The 13,665-nt window shown below is 40.2% G+C and overlaps 2 protein-coding genes and 1 non-coding gene across 3 annotated transcripts; all 3 read left to right on the top strand.

Annotated features, from left to right (window-relative positions):
* The first annotated feature begins 4,785 nt into the window (after positions 1-4,785).
* On the top strand, positions 4,786-9,139 carry LOC121250204 (probable galacturonosyltransferase 10). The gene is made up of 2 exons (XM_041149226.1): positions 4,786-5,368; positions 7,411-9,139. Exons 1-2 carry the CDS (start codon positions 5,219-5,221, stop codon positions 8,860-8,862), a joined length of 1,602 nt encoding a protein of 533 aa, XP_041005160.1. The 5' UTR covers positions 4,786-5,218; the 3' UTR covers positions 8,863-9,139.
* Positions 9,140-9,758: 619 nt separating this feature from the next.
* Positions 9,759-9,830, top strand: TRNAD-GUC. The gene has a single exon. It is a non-coding gene; the product is annotated as a tRNA-Asp (tRNA).
* A 564-nt stretch (positions 9,831-10,394) lies between these two features.
* On the top strand, positions 10,395-13,294 carry LOC121249351 (QWRF motif-containing protein 3). The gene is made up of 6 exons (XM_041148061.1): positions 10,395-11,597; positions 12,185-12,304; positions 12,433-12,549; positions 12,707-12,796; positions 12,896-13,003; positions 13,157-13,294. The coding sequence occupies exons 1-6, from the start codon at positions 10,395-10,397 to the stop codon at positions 13,292-13,294; spliced, it is 1,776 nt and encodes a 591-aa protein (XP_041003995.1).
* Positions 13,295-13,665: the final 371 nt, after the last annotated feature.

The following is a 13,665-nucleotide window of genomic DNA, read 5'->3' on the forward strand; positions in this document are numbered from 1 at the left end:
ATAAAAAATTTTTAATGCAAGTTTTGTGCTGGGCTGAGTATTACAATAAATTTCATTAATTTTGCTGTCCGTCTGCTCTTTTTAATTTTAATTTTGAACTTTTTGTAATTTTAGCTGATTAAAACCATCATTTCCTTAGTTTTCCATCAATAATATTTTAAAATTACGCATGCCACATTTCATTTTAAAAAAAACTAAATATAAAAATAAGTCTTTAAAATTTTAAAGAATAATTTTTTTAAATAACTAAAAAAAGGCAATGCTTGAAGACATATGTACATGTTTCTAAGGGTATAAATAGATTGAATTTGAGTGAATAGTGTATGGTTAAGATTTGTTTATTTCACTCTTATTCAAGTTTAAGTTTATTATAAAATTATATTTTATGTTTATAAACAATTCATTTATTATTTGAGTGAGCTCAAATTTATTTACTAGCTATTTCACTTTAACAAAATAAGTTCTTTATATTATATAATATAACTTTTTCTATAAATTATAACAAATAAGATTTTAGTTTTTGTGAATATTTGAGCAGTTTGTCAAGTAGTCTTGTTATTTGCATCCTTTGATGCACTAAGACAAATGCAGGTAACATGTCTATTGAAAGGGATAATATCACAGGCTCAGAATAACCTTCCAAACTTAGCCCAAGGGTGAGGGAAGAGAGAAAGGAGGAGAGAATGAGACAAAAGGCTGAGGAAAGATATTATGTTAGGAGTAAGAAGAGAAGATGTGACATAAAGGAGTGAGAGATGTAACGTAAAGGGGGGAGGGGGTAGAAGAAATAGGGGACTTCCAGATGACTTCAGGTTCTACTTCTTGGGATTTTCCAACCTCACAATGAGAGGAAGATCTCGTCCAGAAAATATATCCCAGACTTCCATTGTATAGAGAGTATGAGAGACCATGAGAGACTATAAAATAATCATATTATAGTACCCTCCAAATGACCTGTGGATGTAGGCATTATGCCGAATCACATAAATCTGTGTGTCTCCATCTATTTATTTTCTCTGCATTTATCTCTTATTTACTGTCATGAATGTACGTACGGACGCCGTACAACTGCATCAGACTGTCGTCAGGGGCTCCAAATCACATCGAGCAAGGCCCGAATCGTTGCAGCGGGCCAGAAAACACTCTTTCTCCTCTTTCGGCCTGTTGTGCAATTTTTGGCCTTAACGGTTGGTGCCGTCTGTGAGATTCGATTTACTTCCTACACTGAAAGTGGGAGAATGATGATTTTCCAGCACACAAAATAATCTCTAAATGAGCATATGAAATTTTTCTAGATAAGTATTCTTAGCCTTTCGACTTGTATTTTTGTGAACAACACTATTACAAAAAGTGGGCGAGTGAACCTTTTCTCGCCCAAGTGTGCACTGTGCACTTAAGTACTTTTTATGCACCCAACGTGTAAATTCGGGAAGCCAAGTTCCTCGGGCACTTGAGCTGCAAGTGTTCAGTGCACATTGAGTGCATTGTGCAAAAAGAGGGAAGAACATGGATGAGTACTGTGTACTTAAAGGCACTGTGCACACGCACATACACGTCCCAAGTCACTAGCACTGTGCACCAGCACATATTAGGCATAGCACTGTGCACTTCCATGCACCTCCCAGGTCCCAATTGTGCATGGCACGCATAGTGCCATGCATAATGGGTGCACGATAAAGGGCACTCGAGGGGCTCACGGCAGCCCGGTGAAATTGTTGATAGTCACCACGTGGACCATCGGCAATTTTTGTCCGCGATCAACCAGCCTCTGACCATGGGGACTACACAAACGTTGGCTAGCGGGTGCACGTCACCATGCACCAGGGATACTCCTCCCCACCAGCCGTGGGATTGACTGACGCGTCGTTGGCCACCACTTGAATCGCCGGTGCCTTCTGTCCTCGTTGTGCTAGTCTCCGACCATGAAGGTCATGCACACGTCGGCCAGTGGGTGCACGTCACTATGCACCCGAGATGCTTCTCACCCACTGTCCATGGGCCTAACAGAGGAGATAGGCGGCCACCACGAGGGTTGACGTGGGTGTCCCTGACGACACAGGCCATGCATGGTGGGCAACGGGTGTAGGTTGCATCGTGCACCCAATGGAGCCCCTCCACGAGGACTGGCGGGCAGCGAACAATGCCAGCCACAATTAGGATTGTCGCCAGCGGGGTGCTCCATAGGTCAACCAGCTTCTCGGCCAGGAAGACAGGCACCCATTTCACCTTGCACCAACAACCACATAACCAGCAACCACCAGCCACCGCTTGGATCACTAGCGATTTCTGCTGCCTGAAAGGTGGTCCTTGGCCGGCGGGATACCTCTATCTCAAAGCTGCTCGCAGCCACCAACAAGACAAGCCACCAAGGGCTGCACAGCCAACAACATGCATCCAACGAGGCCTCCCTCACAACCACCGTGAGCTGGCGGGCAACGCCAGCCATCGCCATGACCGTTGGTGATCTCTATCGCTAGTGGAGTGCTCCACAGCTCAATCAGCCACCTCAGCCACCACACGCATCTCAGCCATGCCATCCCGGACATGCAAGTAGGCAATAGCCTGCAAAACAAGCAAGCCCAAACACTTGCTTGGCCTGAGCACTCACTCTTGGCCACCTGTGTCTCGATCACAAACATCTCAAGCAGACCCATCTCGGCCCCATGCACGCAGCTTAGGCACTCACCTCGACCATGCACACGCAGCTAGGCCACACATCTCGGCTATGCAAGTGGGAAACAACACACAAAATAGACAGGCAACTGCTTATACACTGCTCTGTCACATAGCTCCTTATGCACTGCTCGAACATGCAGCTCCTCAGCCACTACTTAGACACGTTGCTCCTCAGCCACGAACTTGCTTGGACACAAAGTTCCTTGGCCATAGTAGGCTACCTTGCCACTCAAAGTCCCTTGGCCACAGAGAAGAGCCTAACACATCGCAGGCACCCTCCATGACAGGCCAACAGTAAACATGCTAAAAGAAAGAAGAAAAAAGAAGAAGAAGAAGAAAAACTAGCAATGGTCAAACTCAGTCAAGTAGAAATCAGGAACAACGGCCTCATCGCCTTGATTCAATGGGAATTCCAATGTCAGCACACCCTGGGAACATACTTTGTCGAAACTGACCCTCACAATGCAGGATACTGGATACACAACCCTGCTCGGTATTACAGGCACCCCGGACAGTTATCCTTTCCAAAATATGGCTGCCCATAGGCCTCGTCAGTGTGCCTCAAACCTTCGCCATGCTCTAGCAAGACGATTCAGGTTTGCAAATCTCACACTTGTGATTGAGATTATACGCTAATCGGTTCGGCTTTTGTAACACAATCAATCATCTCCTTCAAATAAAAACTTTTTTCTCACCGAGAGTCAAAAGGCGAGACAAGTCCCTTGACTGTCAGACCTTCCTCGCGACGAACTCATGGGCAAGAAAGCTCAAGGACAATCTCTACACTGTACGATCTCTCTTGCCTTGATAGCAACACAGGCACAACACCTTCTCCAGCAAACACTGAGTGTTTACACTCGTGCCACAATCGCCTCCAGTGGGTTACCTCCGGGAACAAGGCTCCGAGCTCCACGACTGCCTCGTGCAGATTACCTTCGGGAATGAGTCGACGGGTTTGATAACTTCCTAAGATGGACCTAGTGGGTCGATGGACTCTTTGACCATTTAGTGTGGGTAACTACCAACAACAAAATGGAAACATCAATAGCGACTAACATTGAAAGAGAAAGATCCGCTAACGCTATCGAAAACAAAAACATCGGGAGGATAAACACTCTGCGCTAATGATGAACGTTCATACAAACTAACTCCAAGAGCGGGAAAGGTCAAGGACCGCCCGACCCTACCATTTCCTCACCGAGAGTCAACAAGAGGGACAGTCCCTCAACTGCCCTACCTCTCTCAGGCAGGAAAGGTTAAGGACCACCCGACCTTACTAATTTATCGCCGAGAGTCAACAGGCAGGCAAGTCACTTGACTACCCGACCCCTCTCTCACCAAAGCCGAGCTCCGTGCTTGCACTCAACGTGGTCGAGCTCACCTCCCGCTTATCTCGCCAAGTTGAGCTCCACATTTGCACCAACGCAGTCAAGCTCATCTCCCACCAAAGCCTAGCTTTGCGCTCGTACCTAACGCGGTCGAGCACATCTTCTCCTGAAACTAGCTCTGCGCTTGCACTCTACGCGATCGAGCACATCTCCTGCTAAAGTCAAGCTTTGCACTCACACCTAATACGGTTGAGTTAACCTCCCGCTTATCTTGCCAAACCAAGCTCCGTGCTTGCACCTAATGTGATCGAGCTCACTTCTTGCTTATCTCGCCAAGTTGAGCTCCGCGTTCGCACCTAACATGATCAAGTACGTCTCCCAGAATTTATTTTTCTACGGATTTCTACGAACTAATTTTATCTTATATTTTATCTTAAAGATTCTCGAGTCCTTATATTTTATTTTTTTTAATTTTTAATTTTTAATTTTTAATTTTTAAAATTAAAAATTAAAAAAAATTATTTTTGATATTTAAATATTAAGATAAAATAAAATAAAATAAAATGAGTTCCTAATGAGAACATCTTGAAATTTAAACCCATTTAAATACAGAAACAATTTTATTTTATCTCATTTTATTATTATAATTTTCTTAAATTTTTATATAATAAATAATAAATAATTTAATTTTTTTAAATTTTAAAATAATAATATTTTAAAAAATTTGTAAGTAACCTTTCGAGAAAAAAAGAACACGTCAGAGACGCTCAGCGTTTAACCTACGAAGCACACATGACACAACAATCTCTAGTACAACCCAACTCGACAGTCTGACAAAATCCCAACTGTTCTTGTTCGTCACAGAGGAATCTCTCTCTCTCTCTCTCTCTCTGCTTATTTCTTCCCTGATCGAGATTTCTTCCCTGAGAGGAGCTCTCATCCACAATTGCAAACTTCAATACGCAAAAGACCCCACTTAATTCTCAAGTTTCAACCCCAATAATCTCTTTACAGATGGAGAAAAAACCCAATTCTTCATATCCAATACCCACCTCTGTCACAGATCTCAATTCTTAGCTTGCGATCTATTACAGATGCCCCAGTACTCACCCCTCAAACCGTAACTCTTTTCCATTTTCTTTATTAAACTTCACCAGGAAGGCGAATTCACGGAAAATATTTTCTGGGGAAACACAAGGAGTGGCTGATTGAGAATGAGGCGGAGGCCGATTGATTTTCGGAGGCCTGTGAGGAGGTCAGTTTCAAATGTACTGTGGTGGGTATTGTGCGGAATAGCGGTTTTGCTTTTCATTTTTGTTCTGAGCAGAGGAAGCGAGATTAAGTCGAGACCAGCGATACTCAAGGTAAACAAAAGATCTGGGTTATGTTTGGTTTTACTCATTAGTTTGGACCTTGGAGTTTTATTCTGTTCGGTTGCTGGTAAAAATTCAGGAAAAATGAGGGAGTTCAAATGTTGAATGTGAGAATTGAGTCTACTTAATGTTTAATTGGGTTGAGGGTAACACTGCGTTTTACTCAAATTGAGCTGGATGTGACAAATCCAGGGCTATCCTTTAGACATCTGGAGATTCCGACCAATCTTTGCTCGCTAGTCTGTCTTATTGTTGTTTTAAACTATAAAAAATGATGCTGTCTTATAGTTGCAAATATTGAATTGTGTGGTAGAGATCCTTTGCAGTGCCAAAATTTCTTATTGTCAGTGAGCACCGGCTGTTTCAAGCACCTCTCAGCACCCAAAAGCTTTTACTCATAGGTTCTATTACAAATTTACAATTGATCTGAACTGATGCCCCACGCTGATGGATTTTTCATAGAAATAGGCAGGCACTGCCTATGGTTACTTATCATCCCGAAACAAACTGGAAGAACAAACGTTATAACATGAGGAATAGGTGTATAAACTGAATACCTCAATTGAATGTGGCATGATAGAGGTAAAACTACTGCATTCTTTTTTCTTTTATAATTAGAGCTAAAACTAATACCACTTTTGAGTTTTGATGGGTAGAGGTAAAACTAATACTTATCAGTCGGATGGACATAATAACCTACTTTCAAGTGCAAAATTGCTTTATTTAACCTATATGATGCATTTAAGATTCTCAACCTCTCTCCTGCCAAGTATGGAAAAGGCAGATGCTGAAGTCTTTATATAAACATGACTTTGCTAGCCATTAAGCACTTGGACTATAGGCATGAATGAAAGTCTTATGATCACATTCAGCTCTTTTTGTTCAGTGGCATCTACTCTTTTCTTAGATCTCAAATTATTAGGTTTCATTTCAGTAATCTTACAGTTTAACTTTATGAATAGAATAATATGTTAAATCTTTTATTTTTAGAGTGGAAATGTATTGCGATAAAATGTCTGGTCCAAATACTGTCGTTAGGATGCTGCTGTTTTTTGGTGGCACTATTATAGTGCAGAGATAGGAATTTATCTTTTTGTTTTTATTTGGGGGGGGGGGGGGGGGGGGCTATTCATAAATATAATGCAACCCCTTGAATTACCCGAGGTGCACTTGCGGGAAACTCCTTGCCGAGGGCCTGTGCACCCTTGGGATTAGTTGGGATGTTGATCCTGGACAACCGGTGCCAAATAATTATATATATATATATATAATGCAAAATGGAACAGAAAAAACATAATTGAGATGTAAAAAATATCAACATGTTCATCAATCTGAAAATGCTTAAGGCACATCATGGTTGTAACAGATAATGAATTACAAATTATGCCTTTCTCTCTTCAACAAAAAACACAATATTTCCATTCAAAATTATGACTGTGAAAAAGGGCAAGAAAATTGCTGGAGAATATTAGAGGAAAATCTTGCTTTGATTGGTGGTATTTGAAGAATGCCTTCTTTTTTTTTTTTTTTTTTTAATATTATTAGAAACTTTTTGTGGTCAAACTTTTGAGTTAGAAAGGTCAAGATTTCATTAAAGATTCAAGTAATGTTTTTTTGGTTTTATAAAGTTCTCAATTTATGTTTTGATTAGTTTTTCGTAGGGATTCATGAGTTTTTTTTTGGACTTTTTAGAGTTACGGAGTTATTGAAAAGTTTTTAGATTAAAGAAGTTTTGAGACCATTTTTGAGGAGTTGAGGATTATTTTAAATTATATAGAATAGTTGATTTAAATAAATTTTTAGGGGTAGGTTGAGGTTTTTTTTTAAAAAAAAAAAATTATTTGTATTTTAAGATTTTAGGGTATATTCCACCCCTGCTATTATCATGTTGCTTGGCTCTGAACACAAGGAATCTTGAGTCTTACACCCCCGCCCTTTTACTTATGACACAAAGTGAGAATTATATTACACTACAATTTTCCAATCTCTGTTGCAGAACTAAGAAAAATGTGTGCACGTTTCCTGTTCTGCAGAGACCATACAGGCATGACAGAATCATGGAAGGCCTTAACATTACTGAAGAATTGTTGAGTCCTGTTTCGGTCACCAGGCAACTCAGTGATCTAGTTTCTCTTGCTAAAGCTTTTGTTGTGATTGCAAAAGAAAGCAACAACCATCAATTTGCTTGGGAATTAAGTGCTCAGATTCGCGTTTCACAGATCCTCCTCTCAGATGCTGCAATAAGGCGAACACCTCTGACAATTAAAGAGTCAGAAACTGCAATTCGTGATATGACACTCTTACTCTACCAAGGTCAGCAACTCCATTATGACAGTGCAACCATGATCATGAGACTGAAAGCCAAAATCCAAACTCTTGACGAACAAAGGAGTTCTGTGAGTGAAAAGAGTTCAAAATATGGACAAATAGCTGCTGAAGAAGTCCCAAAAAGTTTATATTGCCTTGGTGTGCGCTTAACAACTGAATGGTTCAGAAACTCAAACTTACAGAGGAAGCTTATGGAAAGAAATCAAATAGACATGAAACTTAAGCATAACAATCTCTATCATTTTTGCGTCTTCTCTGACAACATCCTGGCAACCTCAGTCGTGGTCAATTCAACTGCCTTAAGTTCCAAAAATCCGGATATGGTCGTATTCCATCTTGTAACAGATCAAATAAATTATGCTGCTATGAAGGCTTGGTTTTCCATGAATGATTTTCGAGGAGTGACAGTTGAGGTTCAAAAGTTTGAAGACTTCGGCTGGCTAAATGCTTCTTATGTTCCTGTTCTTAAGCAACTCCAAGACTCTGAAACTCAGAGCTATTATTTCTCTGGCAATAGTGATGATGGCCGGACTCCGATCAAGTTTCGAAACCCAAAGTATTTATCCATGCTTAACCACCTCAGATTTTATATCCCTGAAGTCTTTCCTGCACTGAACAAGGTGTTATTTCTTGATGATGATGTCGTGGTTCAAAAGGATCTATCTGCTCTTTTTTCCATTGATTTGAATGGCAATGTCAATGGGGCTGTTGAGACATGCATGGAGACATTTCATAGATACCATAAGTACTTGAATTACTCTCACCCTCTCATTAGATCACACTTTGATCCTGATGCATGTGGATGGGCTTTTGGGATGAATGTTTTCGATCTGGTTGAGTGGAGGAAAAGGAACGTAACTGGTATCTACCACTACTGGCAGGAAATGAATGTTGACCGGACATTGTGGAAACTCGGTACACTTCCACCTGGACTGTTGACATTCTATGGATTAACAGAGCCTTTGGACCCCTCATGGCATGTTTTGGGGTTGGGCTACACAAATGTTGATCCCAAGGTGATATTGAAGGGTGCTGTGCTGCACTTCAATGGAAACTCAAAACCATGGTTGAAGATTGGGATCGAAAAATACAAGCCCCTTTGGGAGAAATATGTTGATTATTCGCATTATCTATTGCAACAGTGCAATTTCCATTGATTTTGCCTTCGGTCTTTCCCCAAGGCTATTTTCTTTTCAAAGGAGAATGAAGGCCTTCCTTGAAAGTTGTCACTAGATCGAAAGGATATAATACATATGAAACCTTAGATTCGCCAATTTCTTGAGGTATAATCTTCACCATGACATTAGTGGCTTAGGACTTGCTTGTACAATGTTTCTATATAAAGAGGGAAATGAACATCTTTCTTCTCCACGGTAAATTTGGTGCATAAGAAGATTTGTGCCCATGATTTCTAGTAAAATGACTATTTATTGATTCTCTATGTCCCTAGTACCGCAGTTCGCTGATTTTATAGCAATATTCAAGAATGTCAATGCTTAGTATTGTACCTTGAGCCATTTCAAGTGAACCTGTTCCAAGCCACTGTCGAATATATGCAATTTATCGAATCTCTTTAGTACGCAACTTTTTTTCTTCTATACCACCTCAAAAGTTTGAGGGTTACAAGAGGTTTCTTTGACTATATTATTGAAAAACGTGCTTATTGGTCCAATTGGTTTTGCGCCCCTTAACGTTGTTTAGGGGTTGGAAAATTGGGAATGAAAGCGAATGGCGGATCCTTCTTATTGGTATTGAATAATTATTTTTATCAGTTACTACTATTCATTATCACACACTCCATATTCTATGAAAAAAAAAAACCGTCAGATGTGGGATGTGATGGTGAATAGTGGCTGATTTATAGCAAATACTTTGATATTTGGGTGAAGAAAGACATGGTAGGAAAGAGGCCCCCGAACCTATTTTGATACGTACATGTACGTGTGAAGATAATATTCAAATACCTTAATGCTAAATCTCGTAGATTGACAATGAATTTTAATTTTAATCTGTAATCTATAGATATTAACTTTTGAGTTAAACAAGCAAGAAAGTCGTTGTAGTATAGTGGTGAGTATTCCCGCCTGTCACGCGGGTGACCCGGGTTCGATCCCCGGCAACGGCGCTCTTTTTGTCTTTTAACCGGAATGAAATTTATGTTCTTTCACCAAATAAAACAAGCATAAATCCCCCTGCATGCAACGTGGGGTATAGAATTCATGTCCATTTGGAACTCTTCTGACTCCGCCGGCACCAAATTTTAGAAAAGCAACTCCATCCCCATCCCTATGGCATAAACTGTAAAAAATAAATTATAGGAACCGGCCAACAACGACAGTGACGTTAATTACAATAGATTTGCCGTCCCGTCCCGTCCCGGCATAAACATCCTCAATATTTGCTTGCAGTTGCAGTTGCCGCACTCTCATGTCATATGTTTGTTTTTTATGTCATCACTTGTACAGAAGAACACAATACATATTATCTGTGTTTGTTTTTCATGTTATCCAGTTTTTTTTTTTTTAAAGAACACAATCCGAAAATCAACAGTGTTCCTTGTACTTCGTAACTATAACTCACTAGATCTTTCTCCGTTTCTGTCTCTATTTTCCTGGACCATCACTTATTTCGAGGAGCTTAAGATCAGAGAAGCTTCTAATTCTGAGAAATCTTTTGAGGAAAAAAGAACATGAAGACGGAGGATAATGCACAGGTGGTGCTTTCGGGTGATGATCAGTCATTCAAACTCCGAAGAGCCAGCAGGAGATCCCGCGAGGTGACTTCGCGCTTTCTCTCCCCATCTTCACTCACTTCCAATGAAACCGGAATTCCATCTCCCAATAATCAGTCTTTCTCCCCGACTCGACGCAAGCACATTACCTCCAGTCCTACTTCCAGTACCAATTCTCGCCGGCAACGGAGCCTTGACGATTCGGCCGGACTCATCCATCAACTTTGGCCTTCGTCGGCTACTTCTTCCTCCACTAAGTCAACCAAGAACTTGGGTACTCTGGCCGATCATCTTGGAAATGAGAGGCTCAAAGACCGCAAAAACGATAAGAAAACAGCCAACGACAACGACCCTTTCCTTGATAGTCGGTTTGAGAATGAGAAAGAGATCAGCACCAAAGAAAACCAAAGACCAAGTCTTGGACGGTCTATGAGGTATACCGGAAAATTAGCGTTTCCAGGAAAATCTTCTTCTTCTTCGTTATTGAATTCGTCTGCTAAAACTTCTTCCGGTTTTCTTTCTGGAAGATTATCCGTAGATGAAAATAAGATATTCCGGAAAACATATGGAAAATCCGATTCTTTTCCCAATACTTCAGAGTTGGAATCGGAGTTTAGCGATGTGGGCTCGGGCGCGGATCTTGGTTCTTCGGCAATCGGAAAAATTTTGGTGAGCTCGCGGAAGTCGGAAGCAGAAGTTTCTTTCAAGTATATGAGAGATGCATCTGCAATGCGGGTCTCAGACTCGAATATATCCCACCCGACATCATGTGATAATTTTCCTAGGACGAATAAGTTTACCATAAAAAATGTCATCAAGAGGGTGAATTCGCTTACGGACGCCAAGTCACAGTGGGCATTGTCGCCAGGGAGATCGAGCTCACCTCCGATGTCAGTGGAAAGTAAGGCGAAACCGATGTCGTTTTCGAGTTTGAAGCCTCCGAATAGCCCCTCAAGGGCAACGGGCATGGAGAAATTACTTAACATAGGATTGGATTTACTTAAGCGTAAGAAATCTTCTACATCTAGCTCGATGTCCATGGTGCCGGGTAGTTTAGAGAGCGTTCATCAACTGCGTCTGCTTCATAATCGGTTGTTGCAGTGGCGATATGCTAATGCCAGAGCTAAGGCTGTGAAAGTGAGCATAGCTATTCAGGCAGAGGTGAGCATGGTTCTTATTTTGTTGACCAGTGTCATGTTTTTGTTCGAGGTTCATATATATATGCTAATGGTAATTGGATGTTTTATGATATATATAGAGAAATGTCATTTAGGAAGAAAGAACTAAATGGCAAAAAAAGGAATGCCACGGATACAGATAGACGCATTATGCACTTCCTTGCAATGACTCATGAAAGTTAAATTAATTTGATACGCACCCTTCAAAGAATACTTCTCAATGGGTGTCTTCATAGAAGATATGTGAGAAGCACCAACTAGAGCAGAGTGTCAAGAGATGAAATTGCCATATGTGTTGACATGTTCACTGGTAGTACAAGAGGATACTTCAAAATCCTATATTAACAACAACAACTCAAATCTAATATTCACTGCGAAGAAATCAATCTTAGCTCAAGTGTAGACGTATATATGGTGGTGTTTGCCCTCCTAATTTGATCAACTAGTCAAACCATTGGAGATGAGATTGAGGTTTCTTCCTTTACTTGGAATGAGAAAGTTGTTACCAGGGTGGCGTCAGTCTTAACTGAAATGTATATGTTTATATTTACTTATTTACTTTGTGGGCAGAGAAATTTGTTGTGTGGCTGGGATGGTCTCACAAAGTTGCGGCAATCTGTGGTACAAAAAAAGTTACAGCTTGAGAAGGAAAAGCTTGACATAAAGCTTAACTATATACTTCATTCCCAAGTAAGCAGCAGCAGCAGCAAACCCTTCATAAAACAATTTTCTTACCTTCAAATGGATTATTAAACACTGGAACCATCAATCTAAGTAGTATTGGTTACGAGTCAATGAGTGATCCTAATTTTGTGTAGATTAAGCTATTGGAAGCCTGGGGAGGCATGGAAAGGCAGCACCTATCAGCAGTGTCCAAGACCAAGGAGTGTTTGCATACTGTTGTCTGCAAAGTCCCCCTAACTGATGGTGCAAAGGTAGGCTCTAAAATTTTGAGTTTCTAAAACCCTTTTAAAACCCTTTTGTCATCCTTTCGTGTGGCATCAAATGATTAGTTGATAATTAAAACGATGATAAATAGTATATATTTTTGTTGTCAAATATTGTTCAACTACACTAGTGTATTCATTTCAGGTGGATATACAATTAGCAACAAACACACTGGGAGATGCATTGGATCTCACAACTTCCATCAAGTCGATTTTTACAAGTCTTGAACCCTCGGTATATATGCATTAATCGTTAAGAATGTACTGTTCTCATGCTTCTTAATTGCATGCCCTTGTGCTTATGGTATTGAACTCCAAGTTGCTTATTCAACAGGCTGAGAACACTGTTACACTGATATCCGAATTAGCAGAGGTTGTTGCCCAAGAAAAGTTGCTTCTAGAGGAGGGCCTTGAACTTTTCAGAACCATATCTATCCTCGAGGTAAAATTCCATGGAACCATCACTTTAATGAGTTTTGTAAGTTTCATGAGTTATTTCTTTTAAAAATATGAAGAATTAAAAGATGAAGGGATATTAATTGCAATAATCTATGTTAGCCCTTTGTAAAATTTGCTTGTGATTATTTGTGAGCAGCTTCGGGAGAGAAGTCTGAAGTGTAGCATTATTCAGTTCGAATTATGGAAGCAGCAGCACCGAAAACAACAAGAGATCCCCTTGTATAGGAGTTTAGCCCGACACAAAGGGCACAAATCACAGGATATTAGCATGTAAATTCTTTGATAGAATATGAGATATTTTGACTTCCATAGTTGTGAGTATTCATTACAAACACCTTTCAAAAATCGAAGAGATTTCTAGAAACGTTTTTTATTTTTTTATTTTGTTAGAACATGCATAAATAATGAAAGTATATTGAGAAATCAACTTATACAAAGGATGGACTTAAGTCCCAAAATAAAATGTAGCTATCAAGAAATGCACACGTGCCCAATAGATTATAAGGGTTAATTACACTTTGTCTCCTCAAATTTTCACTCAACTCACAATTTGTCTTCGAAACTAATAATTATATCAAAAGGGAACCGCTTACTTTCAAAACTTATCAATCCCTCTCTTCCGTCTACCAACAACATCAAATGTAA

The sequence above is a fragment of the Juglans microcarpa x Juglans regia genome, chromosome 2D, assembly GCF_004785595.1.
Source record: "Juglans microcarpa x Juglans regia isolate MS1-56 chromosome 2D, Jm3101_v1.0, whole genome shotgun sequence".
Lineage (NCBI taxonomy): Eukaryota > Viridiplantae > Streptophyta > Magnoliopsida > Fagales > Juglandaceae > Juglans > Juglans microcarpa x Juglans regia.

What these genes read in the sequence shown, in the direction of transcription:
- LOC121250204 (XM_041149226.1), top strand. Translation starts at nt 5,219, where the DNA reads ATGAGGCGGAGGCCGATTGATTTTCGGAGGCCTGTGAGGAGGTCAGTT. An exon ending in CGAGACCAGCGATACTCAAG is followed by an intron (nt 5,369 to 7,410) that starts GTAAACAAAAGA and finishes CCTGTTCTGCAG; the next exon opens with AGACCATACAGGCATGACAG.
- LOC121249351 (XM_041148061.1), top strand. Translation starts at nt 10,395, where the DNA reads ATGAAGACGGAGGATAATGCACAGGTGGTGCTTTCGGGTGATGATCAG. An exon ending in CCCTAACTGATGGTGCAAAG is followed by an intron (nt 12,550 to 12,706) that starts GTAGGCTCTAAA and finishes TATTCATTTCAG; the next exon opens with GTGGATATACAATTAGCAAC. An exon ending in TTACAAGTCTTGAACCCTCG is followed by an intron (nt 12,797 to 12,895) that starts GTATATATGCAT and finishes CTTATTCAACAG; the next exon opens with GCTGAGAACACTGTTACACT.